The 23,310-nt window shown below is 35.2% G+C and overlaps 1 protein-coding gene across 1 annotated transcript; it reads right to left on the reverse strand.

The window, feature by feature from the left end:
- Positions 1-789: 789 nt before the first annotated feature.
- LOC113321295 (endoglucanase 6-like) lies at positions 790-4,685 on the reverse strand. The gene is made up of 8 exons (XM_026569191.1): positions 4,302-4,685; positions 3,980-4,192; positions 3,685-3,885; positions 3,026-3,115; positions 2,760-2,924; positions 2,380-2,664; positions 1,770-2,262; positions 790-1,651 (listed from the first exon to the last, which is right to left on the reverse strand). The coding sequence occupies exons 1-8, from the start codon at positions 4,509-4,511 to the stop codon at positions 1,356-1,358; spliced, it is 1,953 nt and encodes a 650-aa protein (XP_026424976.1). The 5' UTR covers positions 4,512-4,685; the 3' UTR covers positions 790-1,355.
- Between the last annotated feature and the right edge of the window lie 18,625 nt (positions 4,686-23,310).

Below are 23,310 nucleotides of genomic sequence, written 5' to 3' on the forward strand. Positions count from 1 at the left end.
TCGAACATTACTTAAATAAAAGGAAAACAAAATAGATGATTGTTTAGCACATCAAACTTACATGAAACACAGTATTACTATGATTGGCACACATAAAATGACTCATCATATTGCTTAGTGAGTTAAGTATCACCTATGTTACATTGTTAGTTTTAAGAGGAGGCAAAAGGACCAAAAACCCAACAAGCCTATCAAAGCCGGGAGGTACGAGAATGAAGCTCATGTTAAGACTTAAGAGGATGACATAACTCCATGAGCAATAAAATTTTATTTTTCAACGGAGAAAAGGAAAAAGATGAGTAAGAGGTTCATTGCCTTTACCTGGGCTACTACTACTTATGATGATAGTTCGATTTCTTCTGCTTAATTATTAGTGTTTTGAAGTTTAGGTAGCCATGTTTCAAAGATATCACAAAACTTGATGGACTCATTAGTCTTTCACTTTTAAGGAAACAATTTAACCGGAGAAATTGGGTTGAACCACTTGTGTAATCAGTTTGGTATTCATTTTTAAATTTTGATAGGATATCTTAGTGGGAAACAAGTTTTCGGACCCAATTCCGGTTTTGAAAGGATATCTTCGCCAAATTCTCAAGCTTCATCTTAGAAGAATTGCTTCGTCTGATGAACTTCCTCCAGAGATTGGACATTGTTCACATTTACTTAAGACTTGAGTCAGAACAACATTTCAGGACCAAATTCACAAAATGAAGCAAAAGGAAAACAGGACTACATGAACACTAAGTTTCATTTTTGCAGCAGAGAAAAAGAAGAACACCACAAACATGATTTCAAAAGAGAAAATCAACCATAATTCCGATTTCACAAACTGTAATCTATTATAAGGAGTAAACAAGAGAATGTTGTAGAGCTCACAACATCAAAAGAAAAACAAAAAGGAAAAAAACTGTTTAAATACAAAGAAAAACTAAACTAAAAGACTCCATGAAACTGCAATTGAGAGGCACCTCAATAATATATGCACCCCTCAACTCTCACTATCTCTCCCTTTCTGTCTCTCTGTATCTCTCTCAAATTCTTAGTATATATAACAAAGTAAAGTGGAAAGGGTTTATAGAAAGAGGATGAGCACTCGAATATGATACCGTCTCTTCACTCTTTTCTGTCCCTAAGCTTCCACTCTTGTTGTCTTTCTCTTGTTTACTTATCCCTCCTCTTTCCCCTCATCATAATCACTCAAAATGCTTAAAAAAAAAAACATTCTCCCAGGACTGTCGTATAACTGCACAATTCTTACACTACGAACCCAAGAAAAACAAGCCATGTAGTAGTAAACTTCTTCTTTCTTACTTACTTGCTCTAAACTTTGACGAGTTTTGTTATCTGTTGTGTTTTCAAGCCAGAGTGTAGCTTGAGACGGACACTGCAGCTGGAGTGTTTGCGTGGATGTAAACGAATTCCATGCTTTTACCAGCTGGTAAGGATGTGAGCCAGGATGGGAATGTGTATGCATTGCCAGACTTTGTAAGTCCCCAAACTGGACCGTAGAGGTTGTCTATGTACAGTTTTAGTTCTTTCAATGTTTTCCCAGAGTTGTTAGTTACCGTGGCGGAGTATCTGTGGTATGTTTTTCCTTTGGCATTCCATGTGGTTGTTGCCTTTTGTGTGACGCTGATCTTTGATGATGAAGCTGCACACAAGAAACAAATTTATGAGCTAAGAAAAATCAATAATACAAGACCGAGCAAATCTTAAACGAATCCTAGGATTTGTAAACTATGAATTGATTGAAATGTCAGAAAGTATACCTTTGACTGGAGTTGGTTTTGGCTTCTGAACTGGTGTGTATTTTGGTTTTGGAGCTGGAGTTGGTTTTGGCTTTTGAACCGGTGTGGGTTTTGGTTTGGGAGCTGGAGTCGGTTTAGTGACGACTGGTTTAGGTGATATAACTGCCACTGCACCCTGACTATATCCTCCGTTACCACCGTTGAGTCTAGCCAGTACTCCAAGAAGTGGAGCATTGTTGTATGTAGCTGGTTCAGTTTGCTCGTAGTTATCTCGTTCATCAGCAAAGTTATCATAAGCATCAGGTCCACCAACAATAGCACCAGTGAGCACATTTGGGTCACTAGCTTTACGGCTGTACCAAGTAGCATACCCTCCACGGCATGTAACAAACGATTTGTCAACCTTGTAGGAAACGATTGAAGATGCTCTGTGGTGAGTTTGCTGTGGGAAGTTGTTTCCGTAACCAACCATGTAACTGGTTGCTCTTGGGTTGTTTCCAAGAATATAGTCCACCTGAAATCAAAGAAAATCAAACATTCATTATAAAATTCAACAAAATACAATCTGATCATAAGCCGTTTCATGAACTCAATTCATCGAATCCAACTGAATTTTATATCAAATTTCTACCTGAGACTTGGCCATGGCATGAAGCTCATCTGGAGTGGCAGTACCGCGAGGACACTGAACAGTTTTCCCAGCAGTAGTAAGATAGTCAGCGTAGACAGTCATTAAGAAAGCCGCACTTGTAACAAACTGCAAATTGTTCCATCTCTGGTGGAAGAGAAGGCCACCAGGAGTTTTCTGGACATTTCGGCTACCCTTTCCAAGGCACGCACACATGAAGTAATCTGCCTTTTCTTGGAGTTGTTCAAACACTTCAGCATTTCCTTTACCTTTCCCTTGCAATAAAAACTGCACATGAAGCAAAATCAAGCAGTTAGATCCAATGAAACAGATGACTATGGCTTTTGGAATATCATAATGCAATTTGAGTTTAGAAATTATACCTTGGCACCAAGAACTTGTGCTCCAGGGTACTTGACATCCCAACCGAACTCGGTCATCGCCCAACCAGTTCCTCCCAAGTTATCAGCATTACTAGCGAAATAGTTCAAGTAAGTGTCTTCATTAGTTGCTTGATACATCCATCCTGCGGCCCATAACAACTCATCCTGCAAAAAGCATCACAGCATTTGTGAGTCGGTATACTGCAAAGAGGTCCAAATTTGAAAACACTCGGTGCTGCGCAATACTTATGGATGAATTTACTTACTCCGTAGCCACTGAATGACTGGTAGTATTTACGAGCAACCGAAATACTGCTATCGTATTTACCCCTGTATTTGTCGGCAAAATCGAACAGCTGAAAATCAATAAGCAAAGGGGAATGTTAATTCCAATTTGTCATCCACACAAACAAAAATGAAAAAGAACCTGTCAAACAAAATACATGGACCCTCTCCGGAGGTCCAATTGTTAGGCCCATGTAACAGAGACCCTTAAATTGTAGGGCATCAGGGGCAATTTGGACATTTAGATAAAGGCACCGACACGATTTCAAAAAACAGTTTCAAACAAACTTTTGAAAAGATTCTCAAATTTAAAGTCACACACATCAACGGCTGGTATTGCATCAAACATTTTGTATTTTTGCAAATCCAAATCAAGATCAAAAGTCAACCAGATCGACGGCTGATACTAATTCCATCAAAAGCATGCGCATGTTAGACCGATAATCACGCTTTTCCGAAATTACGCTAACATGCGCACCCCATGTGAAATCTAAAAGGTTAAAAAAAGAAAAAAAGTACAACCCTACTACTACACTCCAGTGAGAGTGATAATGACTGTAATAATTTACTGAGACTAATGACTGTAATTATTAGTAGTAAAATAGACTGTAATAATTAGGGAGATTAATAATAATTATACCTGTTTAGCATGAGTAATGAGCAGTTTAGAGTAAGATGGATTAGAATGCCGGAACACAATGGATGCAGCTGCCATTGCCGCCGCAGTTTCTCCGGCAAGGTCAGAACCAGGTCTGCTGGCATCAATCCGGTAAGCTTGACGGTCAGTCGTCATGTCTTCTGGTCTTTGCCAACAGTAATGGTCTGTGTTCCCATCTCCAACCTATCAAACCAAAAAAAAACCAAGATTTTGCACTTTAGAACTCCAATTTACAGATCTATGGTAAAATTGTTTTCTGGGTTTTCGATGTTGTTACCTCTCCGTAGAAGACATTGGGTTCAGGGTGAGCTTTGATGAAATAATCAGTACCCCATTTGACAGCTTCCATGGCATGTCCTAATTCACCACTTTTAGACATTTGAGAACCGTATTCAATTATACTCCAAGACATCATCGTTACAGTGAATGCCATTGGTAATCCAAACTTCACATTATCTCCTGCATCATGATATCCTCCCACTAGATTCACCTGCAAAATCAAAAATCAAGAAATTTCAGTTCCCCATTCCAAAATCAAAAGCTAACCTTTTGTTTTTAGAGGTTTAAAGAGTGAGAAAGAGAGATTTTTTGATTCTTACCCCACTGGCTTTTCCATCATTGAGACCAGAATCACCTCTCCATTTAACCCTCTGGTTATTTGGAAGAACACCAGACCTTTGAGCCTCAAAAAACAGAATGCTCTTAGTCAAAGCTTCACCATAATCATGACCAGCACTAACCACCATCAAAGGACTCAGAACATGTAAAAACATCAAAACTAACACAATGGGTTTCTGTAATTTCTCCATTATCAACAACTTTTGAAAGAAACGGAGATCTCTAAGGGCTAATTAGCTGAAAGAATGAATGGGTATGGTTTTTATCAGTTAAAACTTCTGATGAAGAAAACCAACCAAGAAAGAATGGAACAGAGTAGGAAACAGAGGAACTAGTGTATGTTTTCTGAGAAGGAAGAAGAGATTGGAGGAAAATGAGGAGCCGGTGACCCCTCTATATATGGAACTTTGGACAGTGAAAGCAATTTTTTTATTTATTTTATTTTATTAATTAATCTACAAACAAAAAAAATTGAAAATTAATTATTTTATTTTCACTTTTATTTATATTTTGGGCCCAAAAACGGTTGAAAGAGAAAAGAAGAAAAACAGAGGGTATTTACCTGCAGGCTAAATAGCATAGGGTCGGTGGATAGGGTAATAAATGAAGGCTGTAGGGTACATTGGTTGTTGTTTTAATAACGGTATGATGGTTGTTTTTCACACTAGTACACTGTGACTCTGGTGTTTATTCCAATTTTCCGGTGGTTGAAAAATGGAAGTTATTACGGCCATAAAAACAAGTACACTGCATATGACATTATTTTACCGATTAACCTAACACCAAAATTAAATTAATTTAATTAGGATGTCATCTTGTTTGTCTGATTTATACGTTCGTCCCGTGAACATTATGAAATTGATTTTACCACTGTATTACAGATAGTAAAACTATCCGGATTCATGTTAATTTTCAGTATATGAATATTAGTATAATCATCCAGGTTTTCGGTCCATTTTTTTCGGAAACGGAAGTGGTATAATCCTTGTAGGACTTAGTTCATGTGATTACAACACAGAAACGCATGTTGCACTTTCTGCATTTTCACGTGACTAATGTTAAACGAAGAATTATCTCTAATAAATAGTAGTTGGTATCATTTTACAGATTTTTCTGGCATAATTTTACCAATCTATTAGAGAGTTCAACCAGTTATCTACTTTATAATATGGATTTCTTTTTAGTAACCCAACAATTTAAGAAAAATCTTAGTGGAGAAATAAATCAGCATTATGCTTGCGAATGAGAACAAAAAAATGTTAATTTAATTAACTTTAATTATTTTTTTTAAAGTAGGGTTTTGATTCTTTCTTTGGAGGAGTGGAGTGTGGAAATGAGGAGAAGAACATACCACAAAATCCAAATACTGCAATGTGTACAGTAGTAGACTATTATAGGTCAGTCAAAAAAGTGTTTTTCGGTTTCTCACAATGTCTTCTGACAATAATGTCCCCTCCCTCTTTTGTTTGTTTTGAGTCTTGATTTCTCATTAGTCATCACATTACACCCTCTAGAGGGGATATAGTTACACCAAAAAGAAGTTACTTTGTACAAGAAAAAAGCACTTATTACTTTTGTTGTGTAGTCCATTTGAGGTGTAATGAGGATTTTTAATCAAGTACCACCAAACAAGCATGGAGTTATTACTTCTTCTTGCAAACCTAACCCCAGCTGAAAATGTTACCATCAAATTTTAATGCTACTACTCTGCGTCACTTTTATTTTGGATAACCATTTACGAGTTACTAGTCCTCTGAAGTGCACGATTTATAAAAGGGATACCAGTCCTACTAAGTGCCGATATCATTTCATCAATCCAACGATCAGGATCAGTGATATTTTTTTGTCTTATCTGAAACGGTATCAGCACTTAGTAAAATTGGTATCCCTTTTATAAACCATGCTCAAGTGAGCACTCCTGACTCCGCGTCTAGATTTGAGTCAATCCTAAACTCGCAGCAAATCAGATGTCTGATTATTTGTTTTTTTACATTTGAGTCAGACTTTGATCACCAGGAGCGGAGCCAAGGGTTGACTAACCCTGGCTCTAGCCCCCTCCCTAAAATCATTAGAACTATCATTTATTTTCGATTTGGTCCACCTAATTTTTATGTTTAGTCCACGAATTTTTTTTTCAGTCCCCCTCATTTATAAACTCTCGCTCCGCCATTGTTGACCACTGACTTGGACTTAAATGTGTAAGCTAACAAAATTTCTTGGACTCATGAAATTAAGCCACTAACTCGAGTTCTAGCTCGAAAACCAAATATATTGAGTCACATCCAGATGAGTCAGACGATTTCAATCAGATCCAAACAAGTCAAGTTAAATCAAAATAGAGTATGATCCAAAAATAAAAACAAACATGGTGGTAGTTATAACTTTTTTTTTCTTCTAAATTTTCATTGGTTAGATCGGTTAATTTATAACAAAGAAATTCAGAGGCAAGGGTTAGAGCACCAATTCACCATCTTCTCCATGGTTACAATAAGGTTGTTGGTATATATAGTTCCACTGATCTTACACACTAAGTGCATGTACTACAATTGACTCTGGCCCTTATTCTTTGCCGCACTTGTTGAACCTACAATTGAGTTGTTTTTCCATTTGGAACACGTAAAGGCATTTTCACAGAGAATTTTTATGGCATACTCTAATGATCATCATTCACTAATTCAAAATATTCTTAGTCTAATCCCTTTATACTAAGTATTGGTGTTTAAGATTAAAAGAATAAAAACTTTAAATGCTGCATTGCTTTGTTCTAATCAAGGAATTTGTTCCGCTTTGTTAGCACCAAATTAGCTAGCTAATTATTCCTCTGAACATGTACCAATTACAGTTAACAATAATCCCAAGATACATTTACAAGTACGACATAAACAATGTCCATCTTAAAGAAAACATGTTAAGAGGAATGAAAAAGTGAATAAAAGAAGGATTAGGAATAGGATTTTTGATTAAAGAAGGAAGGGACATCAGGTAAAGAAAAGGATTTGTACTACGTTTAACATTGAGTCTTGGTGGGGAACTAGATCCAGAAATGAAATGAGTGGCCATTAAGGATGTTTATTTCATCCGTCCAAAGTGTTCAAGCTAACTTATGAAGAATGTGAGTAAGCATATGCATCAGGGACGGACTCAGGAGGTATAAATTTTCTTTTAAGACCCGGACTAGAAGCTTGGTCGAGCAAAAAAAAAAAGAAAAGAGATTAGGCTTATGGACTAGCAAGATCACCTCGGGCTTTAGCCCCCTTTAGCCCAGTGGTAGGTCCGTCCCTAATATGCATCTTTCTTTTACACCTTTCCTTTTTTATCAAGAGATTACGAAATTCACAAAAGGATACCCGTAAATTCTCGAGGAACATGACATCTGATGTAGATTAATGGATTCTCAAAATCTTAAGGCGATGTTACAGGCATGTTTATGGATAAATAATTAGCAGTATTCTAAAGGAGATGCACGACTAAAGAAAAGCTTACGCAAAATTCAAAATCAATTAAACTGATAGCGTTATGTATGTATTCATAAACAATGGACCACCAGACAAAGTGCAACATTCTGCATTCTTTCTTAGAAACTGCATGCAGTGTCAGAACCAGCATGGATGTGAGTTATGGGACAATGTGGAATGTGGGGCTATGATCAAGGTAAGAACTTTCCAGTAAGAGTTGAGGCTTGATAATGCAACCATTTTTACAGCATAGCTGGTAGTCAAATAATATGAAAATCAATGTCTCCTCTTAAATTCTCTCTGTTCAGACCTTGTGTGCAGCTTCCTTGCATGCTCACACCGTCACTTACACATTCACTCGTGTTCTGGTTCTTACACAAAAATATCACATTATTTATTTCGAAATTTAATTTTTTTATTATTTATTTTTTCAAATTTTAGCAAATGAAGGGGGCTTTGATAGTTGCCCCACGTGTCCAGGGTGAAATGAGAGATGCAATTAATATAGACAGCCCAAATGTTAGATATAAACAATCTTTCTTCACATGGACGTGAATTAATTTTTGACTGAAATTATTGGAATTTATTATTGGTTTCACTCTTGGAAATAGAACAACACAAAGATATTGAAGAGAATTAAGATGGGGAACAATGGGGGGTTTAATTCCTATTTTAAACCTAATCAAACTAGATGGCAGCTATTTTGATGATTAATTTTTGACAGCCAGAAAATTGATTTTGATCATAATTTAGCTTAAATCTCAGTTCTGGAATCTGTTTGCATATAACATAAACGCGGAATTCATGGGCAACAAGATTTTTTTTTTCTTTTTTGCAACACCGAGTGACAAATTCTTCAAATGATAAATATTAACAGGGTAATTCTGAATATTAGATGCAAGCCGAATGCTATTATAAAATCTTAAGGAAAGTTTGAATATGGATTATGTTGTTGACCATTGCACTAAACTGACAAATTCTTTCATAAACATGTACTGAATAATATCATCATACTGGATTTTAATCTCACAACCTTTTTTCCCACTTTATTATACATTTTGAGGTTAATTAGTTGTTTTTCTTAATTCCGTTTCAATTTCCTCCCATTTCTCATCGATTTACTTCTTTGCATGCCAATTTCGTTTGGTTTTAATTTTCATCGTGAGGCTAGAGCCTAAGGAAACACTTAAGTAGTAGACTTCGATAAATGTTATTGGCACACGAATATGACATGAAAAATGACATTTGTGATTGCTCAAATGAATTTAGAGAACAAAATAAATGTGCGAATTGATGCTGAAATGGAGAAGTCAGAATAAAACCATAATTCATAGCCAACATTCTTTTTTTAATTGTATTGTTTGTATTACAAAACCGAATAATTGCTACACCTTTCCAAGAAATAGTACCAGATAGCATAGGTCAAATGGCAGTGGATCACACCTCTCGTGACGCTTCTGTTTGATTTCTCAACCTTCTGTAGCAATTTTCGAACAGGTTTATTTATTTTATGATTTGATGCCGATTACTCGTTTTTCCTAAACCCATTTCAATTACCCCCAATGTCTCATTAATTTATTTTTCGAATACTTTTGTTTGGTTTTAGCCTTTATCTTCTTTTTTCATCTTGAGGAAGTAGCCTAGACTAGCATTATCGATTTTCCCGTGTGCTCAGTAAAACTGTAGCCGATCGGATAAAGAATTAATTAAGTTTGCTCGCTAGAAAACCTGAATTTAATTAGATGGGACAAAAATTCACAACTCATGGCCAACAAATAAGTAAAAAGATCAAGGTTAAAAAGATGATAGGTCTACAAAACTAATGGCCAAAATCCACTCTCTAGCATTTTCGTAATTTACGGACGCGTGGCATTTGCCGGTTTTGACTTGCTGCTATTTTTATCACATCCATATCAATTTCCTCCTATTTCACAAGAATTTACTGCTACGGACCATGATACCAACTTATGTTTAATTATAGTGTTGTTTTATTTTTTATCTTCTTCTTTGATCTTTGTATGTTGAAACTCGGAACCTAGAGCACCACTTAAATACTAACCCTCGGTAAATGTTGTTCACACACAAAAATTACATGAAAAATGACATTTGTGACTGCACAAAACAAACAATTTTGTGTGCAAATTCATGAACTTTTGAAATGAGCTTGTTGTTGAATTAGTTTAGCATGGCCATTATGGCTCTCTCATTTGTGCAAATGCATTGAGTTGTAATTGCCTTCACACGACTCATGAGCTTTCGGTTTCAACTAAATTTACTATTGCCGATCAAAAAGAAGTCCTCTCAAGATTTTCTTTACCTTACAAACCAACAAATGAAAGTACAATTTCACAAAACATTTATTCGTGGAAAGTGAAATTGATATAGAGATGCATAAATACTCATATTTTTATCACAAAATTGGTTAAAAAGAGCAAAATCAACAATTTCTTGATGAAATGGACAGTTAGGTCCTGTTTGGTATAGTTTTCAAAAACAGTTTTCTGTTTTTAAAAACAGAGAAAACAGAAAACAGGAGAAAACGCGTTTGATAAGGACATTTTCAGAAAATGTTTTCTATCTGTTTTCTGTTTTTAAAAACAAAAAAATGAAAACAACAAATTATTGTTTTCTGTGTTTTCTCTTTTTTTCTTTTCTTTATTCTTTTCTTCTTTTCAGAACAAAGTAAGAGATGGGGAATGACTGCAAGTGAGTCATGGCTAATATCACTATCTCTTAGACGAATATTTACATTTGATCCGATTTAGTTGGTTTTCCTTGTTTTCAAAAACAGTTTACCAAACAATTTTTCGAAAATGAAAACAAGGAAAAAAGGGTATGTTTTTAAAACAGTGGAAAACTATTTTTGAAAACTGTTTTTCAAAACTGTACCAAACAGGCCCTTAAATTTTGATACTGTTTAAATGGACAAAAATTTAAAAATAGGCAGGATGTAATCAATTTCATCGTGTCCATTTTCAAATATTTTTTCTTATTTTTAATTTACACAGAATGTATCCAGTTTCATCTTTGCTATTTTTTAAATTTAATCTAGGATGAAACCGGTTTTTTTTTTGCCATTTCACTCAAACTATTTTTTACTCGTCCATTTGAACCGTGATTTAAAAATATTTGGACAAATGACCCATTTTCTCCATTTTTATCGTGAGTTGGTATGGTTGTGTACAACTTGTACTACTACGTAATGCATGATGAAGGCTGGTAAGTAATGTTCCGGCATTAGCTCTCCGGGTTCAACGCTGAATCCTTAATTCCATCTTCTCATCACGAAGCCAATCAGCTTTGGTCAGCCACCATTTCCCTTGAGTTGCTGCAGCCTCCTACTTGTTGTTTTCTCTTTTTATTTGACTTTATATCACCAAACGTACGTTCTTCAATATTTATATTGTGAGAAAAACAGTAGCTATTATATTCAAAGCGCACCACACTCAATCACAGGCCTGGAGTCTGGCTAACTAAATAGCACATTATGGGTAGCTCAGTGGATTCCTATTAACAACAAGCAATATCAGCTTTGAAAAATGTCCATGTTGATCAATTTTGATTATCTTCCGAGTTTAAATGCTTGTCTTGTTCTTCTTTACTAGCTAGCTAGGAAAACAATTTTCTTAAATTTTTATTCCTGTTGTGTTCGAATAAATGTTTAATGGTCTTTGCTTGGCTGCTTAATTTGCTAAATATTTTTTTTTTCTAGTTTTAATGGTTTTGGATACCCGACAAACCGCACCAAAGTGACCAAACTCATCAGTTTGTCCTTTTTATTAACTTAAATTAAACCTCTTCTCACCGACAATACGGCAATTATAAAAGTTCAAAATTCCGGCACGAGACGGAAAAACATTTTCGTAATTTTTAGAAGAAGAGCTATTCGCCAAGTCCAGAACAAACCAAATCTTAAACGTTCATCCGTGCTGCAATAATCCAACGGCAGAAACTCGTGTCTCGAAAAAGATTAGAGTGCGACCCACGTCAAACACTTAAATTCAATAAAAATAATAACCGTAATTAACGGAAAACGGCCTTGTGCGGAAAAAGGAAAAGAAATAGCAGTTAGTATTAAAAAACAAATCTTTTTCTTTTTCGTTCTTTAAAATTTTAAGAAAAATGAAAAGGAAAAGAAATTATTAGCGTACGTCAAAAGTAGACAAAGCACCGTGATTAACGGATAGTCTCCGGTGCTTTTACGGCCACGGCAGTGTTTCTTTCCGTTTCCCACTTCTGAGAGCCGCCGCCGTTTTTTCGGGACAATGTGAAACCATAAAATTGTAACTTGTGCAGTATGAAGTCTTAGTTGGTCGGAAGGACGATATTTACCACCGGTATGATTTTGGAACCATTGTTGGAGAAGGTCTTCGACGCCAACTGCATAATGAACTGAATTTTTGTACTTGGGAATATTAATTAGGTAAGTAAAGGTAGATTTCATAATTAAAACCAACTTAAGTCACACATCACTAAAGTGTGTTTGCATGGCTAAGTTACGTACGATTAGATTCGACATTTACACGTGCAGTCGGTACCAACCGAAGATCTTACTTCGACATTAGGACCCTCCATAAGATTTTCCTTTCAGATACTATCAAGATTTGAAGTTTAAAACGAGTCCCTCTTTGACCACCCATGGAAGCATTGCAAGACTGGTATCCCTCTTTGACCACCCTCTTTGACCACCCATGCAAGCATTGCAAGACTGGTATCACCTTAGAAAAAAGCAGAAGAGTTAGGCTGCCTTTACGATTATAGATTATAGCTAGACAAAAAGCAGCAATCACTAATTGAATAGTCGATTCTCAAAGAACTTGAGATAGAAGAAGAAATAATTTAAAAGAAGATAAAGATAATGTATGTCTGCTATAACTTTCAACGACAATTTTACTTCTTTTTCTTTAAGTTTTGTGTTTAGGAATTTTGAGTTTGTAAGTACGAATTTATCTTATCTTTTGCACTAATCAAGACGTAATTATGGTTTATATTAGAGTTTTTCGGCCTTTTCATCCCACGACCTTCATTTGGGCCCTCTTGCATTGATCAATCGGAGTAAATTTATGCATGCATCAACATCAATCACTGCCAAAATTCATACTATTATTTATTTATTTATTTTTGGCTAAAGTTTATTGCACTTTATGGAGTGTGATCTTATATATGAATGGAAAATTACAAAACAAGATTCGACTCTATGCGATCGCAAAGGATACTATGCTTTATTCACATTATTTTTAATGAACTGTATGACTTATTTTCCACCCAAGTCATCTTTTTAAAATATTGCGTCAAGTTGGCTATAAAAGCTACGTTTTAGTGACGTAATTTGGCTTTCACAGCTAACAACCAAATTCGCCCACTGATAGGTAGCTAGGCGGTTATTGAAATTTTTGTTTCTCATTACTTGTTTTGTGAATAAAATGAGAGACCATGTTCATGTCATATGCAAATATGCAAGTTGCACGACCCTAAAATATAGTGCCCATAAAAATTACAATAAGTAAACTTGAGTAAATGTAATTTACCCCATATAAAGAAATATCATTTCTTTGATTGCACAAAAGAAACGTTTTGTGCAATCAAAACGTTTCATAGGAATGCTAAGAAATTTCTCAGAAATTTCCATTAAGAGTCGAGGCTTGATAATGCGACCATTTTTACAGCATAGCTGGTAATCAAATAATATGACCATCAATGTCTCCTCTTAAATTCTCTGTTCAGACCGGTAAATAGTACCACATCGCCTAGGGCAATCTAGGATCCATGTTTAATAAGTCATGGGCAACCCTATAATCAAATAATATGACCATCAATGTCTCCTCTTAAATTCTCTGTTCAGACCGGTAAATAGTACCACATCGCCTAGGGAAATCTAGGATCCATGTTTAATAAGTCATGGGCAACCCTAACCTTGCAAGCCGGTTTTCGAGGTTAGTTAGGTCCGGGGATTTCTAACATGGTATCAGAGCCAGGCCCCTCTCAACCACCCATGTCCATCCGTGTGTCCGTGGTTTCCGTATCACCCATCAGTGTAGCCCAGTCAACGGCTTTCTTATCATACCCGTCAGTGTAACCCAGTCAGCGGCTGTCATACCCATCAGTTCAGTGTAGCCCTAGTCGTTGAGGGGGGTATTAAATAGTATCACATCGCCTAGGACAACCTAGGATCCATGCTTAATAAGTCATGGACAATCCTAACCTTGTAAACCGGTTTTCGAGATTAGTTAGGCCCAGGGATTTCTAAGACAGACCTTGTGTGCAGCTTCCTTGCGTGCTCACACCGTCACTTACACATTCACTCGTGTTCTGGTTCTTACACAAAAATATCACATTATTTATTTTGAAATTTAATTTTTATTATTTAATTTTTCAAATTTTAGCAAATGAAGGGGGCTTTGATAGTTGCCCCACGTGTCCGGGGTGAAATGAGAGATGCAATTAATATAGACAGCCCAAATGTTAGATATAAACAATCTTTCTTCACATGGACGTGAATTGATTTTTGATTGAGATTATTGGAATTTATTATGAACGAGAGTTATTGGAACTACAAAGATATTGAAGAGAATTAAGATGGGGAATAATGGGGGGTTTAATTTGTATTTTAAACCTAATCAAGCTAGATAGCAGCTGTTTTGATGATTAATTTCTTCTTTTGACAATCAGAAAATTGATTTTGATCATAAATTCGGGGTTCTTAATCATACTGCAAATAATTTAGCTTGGCCTTTGTTAACTTGTATACCCGTATACATGTTAAGATTTAATAAAGAAATATTTTATTTCATTGGAAATTGTGTTTTTTTGTCTTATTCTACTAGAAATTGGTTTTTCTTGCATGAAAAACAACAAATCTTTTTTCAAATGCAAAGAATCACTGTTTTCAATGCAATAAAACAAACAAATCTTGTTTCCAATGAAAAAAATAGTTTTTTTAGGAAACCTTAACATGTATACGGGTATACAAGTTAACAAGACCCATTTAACTTAAACCTTCTCGCTGGAACCTGTTTGCATGTAGCATAAATGCGGGATTTCTGGACATTGAATAAAAAAACTTGAAGATTTTTTTTTTTGCGATTCAATTATATTATTACAATCAAAACCAATGGAGTGAAGAGATTTTGGAGTAAAGCTTAAAAAATTATCAACTAATCGCCATACAGTTAGATAATATTAGATAAAATCGTGATAAAAATTCAAGTCATACTAGACACCTTTACCCATTGCAGTCCATATGGCTAAATTCTTTCAAAAACATGTATTGAACAATACCACAAATGAGACCCGACTTTCATTTATCTAATGTCGCCGGTAGTCTCCCAACAGACTGAAATGCATTGCATTTTGGTGTTGGTCAGTCGTTTTCTCTAATTCCAGTTCAATCTCCTCCAATTTCTCATTAGTTTCGCCCCTCTGATTACCATTTTTTGTATAGCTTTAATTTGTATCTTCTTCGTTAGCCCGGAACAACAGTTAAGTGTTAATTAAATTTTAATAAATGTTATTCACACATGAAAATAACTTGAAAAATGACAGTTTTGTGATTGCACAAAAGAAACTTAGACAAAAAAATATAACGTGCTCATTTATGAACTTTGGAATTGTTGTGTTGTTCATTAAGTCATAAGCATGAAAGTATAGGAGTGACGGGAAAAAGAACAGAAAAAACAAAGGAATTTTTTTTTTACCTATTTACCACCTATGTTTCTCCTAAATACCACCCACCCTACAATTTCATTTACAAATTTGGTTAAAAAGACCAATATAAACAATTCCTGGGTGAAATGAACAGTTAGATTTTGATACTGTTTAAATGGACAAAAATGTAAAAATAGACAGGATGTAACCAGATTCATCGTTCCCATTTTCAAATATTTTTTCTTATTTTTAATTTATACAGGATGTATCCAGTTTCATCCTTGCTATTTTTTAAATTTAAGTTAGGATGAAACCAGTTTCATCCCTACTATTTTTTTTTTTTTGGCCATTTCATCCAAACTATTGTTTACTAGTCCATTTGAACCGTGATTTAAAAATATTTGGACAAATAACCCATTTTCCGAATTTCATTTTGATTATTAACCATATTTTATCTGGGTGACTATAACCCAACTTATTTTTGTTTCTTCCTTTGTAATTATGGAACGGCCTGAAGCCTCACAAGTGACAAGACTATTGAATCACCACCACCACCACAATAATGGTAGTAAATCGGACTTCACAACAAAAATTCCATTGGTCCGTCTAAATAAAATGGAAACAAGGATCTAACTTTTATCTCTGTTAGCTCTTGATCCATTGAAATCAAAAATCGGATTGGATTCCTTCCAACCCATCTCGTATAATTAATCAACTATAAACAGATGAGGTTGTTTATCAGTTCTCGTGACTAATAGTATCGGTTACTTAATTTGCAATCACCTGTATATGTGATTGAAGTACCACGATGCTCAATTCATCACCTCCACGTTTTGATTATTACTTGGAGGAAACTTTAAAGTCTGTAATGTATAGGTGAATTAATTATCATAAGAAACTAATGTTTACTGATCGGTGATTTAAAAATTGGATCCAAGTTAAGTCTGTACACTAATGTTTACTGATCAGATTGTTGGTAAAGTTAAACATTGGATCCAAGTTAAGTCACCACATCATAGAAATGTCGGTTTTCTACTGGAAAAGATAACATTCCGATTGAGATTGAATCAATCGACCTTAGGTGATGGTGGTGGGATATGGCGGCATCAGTGTGTCTAGGGTTTTAGTGGTGATTAATCATAGAAGGAAAAATACTAAAATACTCCAGTTTTCAAGTGGGTGTTAGATACTCACATTTGGCAAGGTTACAAACTGCTAGCTTTTTTTTACCATGGGTGACATTTAGGAAAAGTATAGGTGGTGAATAGGTGAAACCAATTAAAAAAAGCCGATTATTAGAGGAGTAAATGTAAAAGTAATAAGTGTACAACATAAAATCGTAATTCACGGCCCATAAATTTTTTACTTGTTTTTTTTTACTTTTCCCTCCCAATTGAGTTGTAGTGTTTCTATTATAAAGTTCATTCACCAAAAAGAATATACGACGTTGTACCGATGTATCAAATTCTAGAATTCTCATATTAAATTGTCCTAAATATGAAATGCGCTAATTTCCTAAACTATGTAATGAATATTTTGTTTCAGAAAGTAAAGTATAATCGGATTATGTGGACATCCATAAATACCGAATCCAATAATCGGTTTATGTGAATATTAAAAAAACTCGATTCTGGGTTTACTTCGTCATTCGAAAAAACTCAACCCAGAATCGGTTTATAACTGCACTAACATCAACCAATTCTGGATCGATTTTTTTTTTTTTTTTAAAAACAAGTTTTGATGATGAATTAATGGCAGTTAATTTCAGGATTAACTTGATTAAATGATCTTTAATCATCAAAATTAGCCTTAATTGATCAGGGATAGTTTTGTCATGTAGTAAAATAGTTGGATAAGGGGTTATCCATTTTACTTATAAATATTTTTTTTTATCTCGTAGCCGTAGCCCCAAACTAGCCAGAGCTTTTATTTTTGTTTCGCTGTTGAATTGTATTGTTTCTATTATATAGTTGAACGACTCAATACGAATCCAATTTTGGACACATTTTAAAATTGAGACTCTACATGATGGTTTATATGAATCCGCTACTCCTTTCCATGAGTCTGAAACTAAGATCAGTCAGCATGGTAAAACTGGCAATGCATATTCCATCTACCCATGGCAAAGAATGGCTCAATGTTTTCGGATCCCTATACTGTATAATACAACTCATAAGACTAGATTTTAATCCGACAAACTTGGCAATCAGTTTTCTGACATGTCAAATTATCATACTCTTTGATGCCGATTAATGGTTTCTTTTGATTCCATTTTAATTTCCTCCTACGTCTCATTGGTATTACCCCGTTGAATACCCTCCTTTATTTGGTTTTACTCTTAACTTCATTTTTTTTTTATTTCTCTTAATTTTCTTTTTCATCGTGAGGCTAGAGCCCAAAGATACACTTAAATAGTAAATTTTACTAAATGTTATTCACACACGAAAATGGGATGAAAAATGACACTTTTGTGATCACACAAAAGAAACGCATACCACAACATAACGGGGGAATTCATGAACCTCGGAACGGATTTGTGGCCGATTAAGTTAAGCATTAACATGAAACCAAAATGAAAGACACAAAACGTTATGCTAGTATAAGAGAAGCAAAATGGCACTATCCGCGAGCCGTGCATGAAAAGTACATATGTTCTTTGTTGTATTGGTATGGTTTTGCAACTTGTATACATTACGTAATGCATGATGAAGGGGATGTAAGAAAGTAATGTTCCGGCATTAGCTCTCCGGTTTCAGCGCTGAATCCTTAATTCCATCTTCTCATCAGAAACCAATCAGCTTTGATCAGCCACCATTTCCCTTGATTTGCTCCTACTTCTACTTGGTGTTTTATTTGACTTTATATCTCCTCCAAAAGTACGTTCTTCATTATTTAATATTGTGAGAAAACAATGGCCATATTCAAAGCGCACCACCATACTCAATCACAGGCTTGGATTCCGGCCAACTAACTAAATAGCACATTATGGCGAAAGACCATGAAAGCCCAATTTTCTTTAAATTTTTATCTCCCTGTTATATTTGGAATGTATGTTTCACTGTCTTCATTTGGAATGTAAATTTTCTTTAAATTTTTTTCTTTGTCTGCTAAATATATTTTTTTCATTTCATTTGAATCCAAATTATAATGGATTCGGATACCAAACAAACCGCACAAACTCATCATTTTGTCTTTAATTTAATTAAACCTCTCACCGACAATACGGCAAGTAAAAAAGTTAAAATTCCGGCAGAAAACAAAAACATTTTCGTAATTTTAATCACGTTTTAGGTCTATTCGCCACGTCCACAACTGTCTGAATTTATCAAACGGCGGAAACTCGCGTCAGTGGGCCCAGGTTATTTAAATGATAACCGTAATTAACGGAAAACGGCCTTCTGCGAAAAAAGAGGAGTAGTTGGTAGTTTACCATTTCTTGAAAAAAGCTTTTTCTTTTTCTTTCATTATCTTTTTTTTACGAGACAAGACAAATACCAAAAAGTAGACAACCACCGTGATTAACGGATAGTCTCCGGTAATGTTACGGCCACGGCAGTGTTTCTGTTCGTTTCCCACTTCTGATAGCCGCCGCCGGTTTCTCGGGTTTCATACTAATTTCAGGGTCTGTATGAAATCATATGTTATCTAACTGTACCATGGTAATACGGGAACAATAAATAACAACATACGTAACCCGAGAAACATATGTACTTGGGAATATTAATTAGGTAAGTAGAGGTAGATATATTTGATTATTAAAACCAACTTAAGCCACACATCGCTAAAGCGTGCTTGCATGGCTGATAATCCAAGTACGTACGATTAGATTCAACACTTACACGTGCAGTCTGTACCAACCGAAGATCTTACTACGACATTCGGACCCTCCATAAGATTTTCCTTTCAGATATTATGAAAATTTTGGAGTTTAAATGAGTCCTTCTTTGACCCATGGAGGCATCACCTCCCTCTATATCCACAGGACTGCTAGAAATGGTTACTAAATTTTATGGGTCGTCAACTTAGTGTTTTCAGCCGTTTGTACTGGTCTTTAGATCGTGAGCTTCAACACCTAGTATTTGCTGTATCACACATACTGCCTCCGTTTTGATAAAAATGAAAGAGTAGTGCAAAAAAAAATGGAAGAAAAATATCAACTACAGTGTTTGCCCAAAACATGTTGAGAGGGAAAACAATTGAATTTAAGAAGCAGGTTGTCTTTATGAATATATTCCCACCGTCCCTAATTAGATGACCTACTTGGTTTTAAGTTTTGTCTCATAAATAGATGAACTATTTTTGTTACTATAAGAAAATATGTATAATTTGATAGTTATGTTTATATTCGTTACGTAGGTGTTTTAAAATGTTTTTCAACGGTATAAAGTTTACGGAAAACCGTGATATAGTTTAAGAGATAAATCATTTCTAAGTTTTATTAACATCCTTTTCTTAAAAATTGTGCAAACTACAACTAGGTCATCTAATTAGGGACGAACGGAGTAGGTTATAGCTAGACAAAAAGCACCTATCACTGATTTAAAAGTCGGTTCAAAAGAACTTGAGATAGAAGGAGGAATTCAGAAGAAGATAATGTCTGTATGTTATAACTTTCAACGACAATTCTACTTCTTCTTCCAAGTTTAAGTTTTGTGTTTAGGAATTTTGAATTTGTAAGTACGAGTTTATCTTTTACTAATCGAGACGTGATCATTTTAGATTCGAGTTTCTCTTCTCTTTTGATCCCAAACAACCTCATTTGGGCCCTCTTGCATTGATCAACATCAATCACGTAAGTGCCGAAATTCATACTACTATGAGCAACCATAGTCATGAGGGGGACTAAAGACCAAATGTCATACTAAAAGCTAAAAAGAAAGAATGGTTTTTTTTTGAGGTGAACCGCAATGGCAAACGACTAAAATTTAGTCTGGCGGACCTTATAACAACGCTTGAAGCTGGACACACATATTATGGGCGCTTGACGGTGAGGCGTATGTATTGTATCCGTATGAATGGGACGCAGGTATTGTGGTCACTTAATGTGAGGCGTATTTATTACCCACGCCAAATGCGACACCGAGATAGAAAACACGCCTGTTGAGGGGCGGATTTATTAGCTTCATGTAGTGAGGTGTGATTTACACCAGGCGAACATTAAAACATCGCTCCACACCAGGCGAACATTGTATTAGCGCCTCACAATGTATTGTATATATTTTTCCCAGCGGATTTTATAAGCACGCCTCATTCAGACACTTATTTTATCTCCGCTCCACTCTCGTACGTTAATTATACTCACGCCCAAAACGAAACAGTCACTATACTCTCGACTAAACACACACGCTCTTAATACTTACACCGCACTATATGTTGATTTAGTCTGGGTTGACGACTACATTTAGTCTCAAACTTTAGTTTTCCAGAATAAATATACTTATGGTCCGTCCCACTGCGCTACACTTTCGGATCAAATTTTGGTATAGTCTCCAAATTTAGTCGTGACTGTGGTTGGAGTATTATCTTATTATGAAAAATCACAAAACAAGAAGCGACTCTTTGCAATTGCAAAGGAATAATATGCTTACCCGTTTCACACTGTTCTTAATGAATTATAGGACAATATTTTCTACACCAACATAGATATCATTTTTGAGACGTGGCGTTAAGTTGGCTATAAAAAACTATGTGTTAATGGTGTAGTTGGCTTTCACAGCAAACAACCAAATTCACCCACGGGTAGGTATCTAGGTGGCTATATATGTTTTTGTTTCTCGTTACTTATTTCGAAAAGAAAATCAGAGATCATGATCATGATCATGTCAGCTGCGAATATGCAATTCTACTAATGTTTATTTTCTGTGGTAGGCTGGTAGCTCATAGAAATAAAGTGAATCGAAGAAAAGATTTGATTTATGTTTTCATTAGTGACGATTGCAAAAAGAGACAGATATCCTTTGCAAAATGCAAGAGACGACGAGATGGATAAAAATGAGAAAATCTAAATATACAAAAAGAAACATGCAACAATTGTTTGTCTTGATGTTCTCAAAGAACAGTCTTTATGGGTAGTAGCAGTTGAAGATCGTGGCCATTATCTTCTTGTTTTGTTTGTCCTCTAAAACAACATTATTTCTATATGCATATCTCATATTTGTGTTGGAATCACAAGAGTGTTAAGCGCCACTTGGTCTGTCTTCCATGCTAGGTCGCAAAGGTATGGTCCTAATGATTCGTATTCAGCTCGACAAATTTATTACTCAAATATGATTCGAGTATTTAGGTAATGCAAAACACTATTTCTACTTCGAAAACACCGATGCTTTCCGGGCATTTTCAGTTACAATCTAGTTTACAAAAAAGAATCCTTTCTCTGATAACATGTGGTGGTGTTTACGAGATTGAAGTCACAAACCTTCCTTCGGAAAACAAATTAACGGTAATGGTGGTGGTCACATTTGGTTGACCTCTTTTGAATGAGAATCCCCCCTCCCTCTAGTATCATTATAATAGATGCGTTGTAGAGTATAACAAACTAGTAAAGATTTTTTTGATTAACGCAACTAGATTGATAGTTAACTAATGCAACAACATCTCCCAAGAATAATGTAAGATCCGGGTTCAGAACTTTAGACCAGACTCTCAAAGTTCGAGAGAGAGCATAAATGTTGAGTTGACTCATTTTCTTTCTACTCCATATTGGAGCCTGAAAATAGATTTTTCCAAAAGCTCGTAAAATTTTGTGGTAGAAGTTATGTAGATTTAGCAAATTCTATAAGTCTTATTTATGGTAGCTTCCTGTTTTAGTATGGATTTTTTATGGAGGATGTATTATCTAATTAGGTTAGACATTTCTAGTTGAGGATGGTTTCCCAATTTAGATTAGGAAACAGATTACTTGGAGAATAAGAGGTGTCCACTATAAATAGGTGACTTTAGGAGTGTTTAATACGCAGTTGTGAAGAGTTCTTAAGAGTGGGATAACTAAAGCTAGTTTTCGGTCTCTTTGTGAATTTCTTGTTCTGCGAATAAGGTGAGAGCTGTGAGAGTCTTCTTTGTAATCATCCTTGTGATTAATTGAATAGATTATGTTCTTGTCCGTGGTTTTTACACGATTTGGAGTTTTCCACGTAAATTCGTGTTTTGTGTGATTGATTAAGTGTTTATCGTATCTCTTGGTGTATTGGTTATTCTTTATTTACCCTAAAGATCAGAAGAGTTGAGGTGTAATTTCGAACATTTTGGAAGGGACAGAAGAATCTGTATTTTACCGGTTAATGTCCTGCCACCATGTGCGTGAATCTTTTAGTCTTTCTCATTCACACAGTCTAGTTGAATGGTAGTCGTATGTGATGGCTGATAGACACGTACATGTTGTATTTTGGTAGATAAGGTATTTTCCCATGATACCGCTCCCTGCAATCATTTTGTGCAATGTGTCATGTGCATACCACTAGCTCACCTATCGACCTCATATTTTATTTATCACTTGATTGATTGATATTGAAAATGCAACGGTATCTCAAGCTTACATTATCATCAACCTCACAGTTGATTTTTTTTACTAATTGTTTTCTTACCATTTTTTTTTTGATCGTTCAAATGGAATTGCATTAAAAAGTACACAAGTTGTGCACGAGCGAATATACCAAAAAGAGGGGAAAACAACCTTAACCAAAAAGAAAAATTCCAAGCATAAGCTAAAACCAACAAAGACTTACAAATCTTAGAAACTAAACCACCATTGTTACTTGCGAATTAAAACAAGAACGCAAACAACATTTAAGTAGGATTTTCATCAATTTCTTCCACAGTTAAACCCTTGTGATTTTTAGCAATTGATTTTGCTAATCTAATCACAAGTCGAGAAGCCAAAAGTTTAGCCGAGAGG

Source organism: Papaver somniferum, chromosome 11 (genome assembly GCF_003573695.1).
Source record: "Papaver somniferum cultivar HN1 chromosome 11, ASM357369v1, whole genome shotgun sequence".
In the NCBI taxonomy this organism is placed as follows: domain Eukaryota; kingdom Viridiplantae; phylum Streptophyta; class Magnoliopsida; order Ranunculales; family Papaveraceae; genus Papaver; species Papaver somniferum.

What these genes read in the sequence shown, in the direction of transcription:
- LOC113321295 (XM_026569191.1), bottom strand. Translation starts at nt 4,511, where the DNA reads ATGGAGAAATTACAGAAACCCATTGTGTTAGTTTTGATGTTTTTACAT. An exon ending in ATGATGGAAAAGCCAGTGGG is followed by an intron (nt 4,193 to 4,301) that starts GTAAGAATCAAA and finishes TTGATTTTGCAG; the next exon opens with GTGAATCTAGTGGGAGGATA. An exon ending in TCATTACTCATGCTAAACAG is followed by an intron (nt 3,116 to 3,684) that starts GTATAATTATTA and finishes ATTGATTTTCAG; the next exon opens with CTGTTCGATTTTGCCGACAA.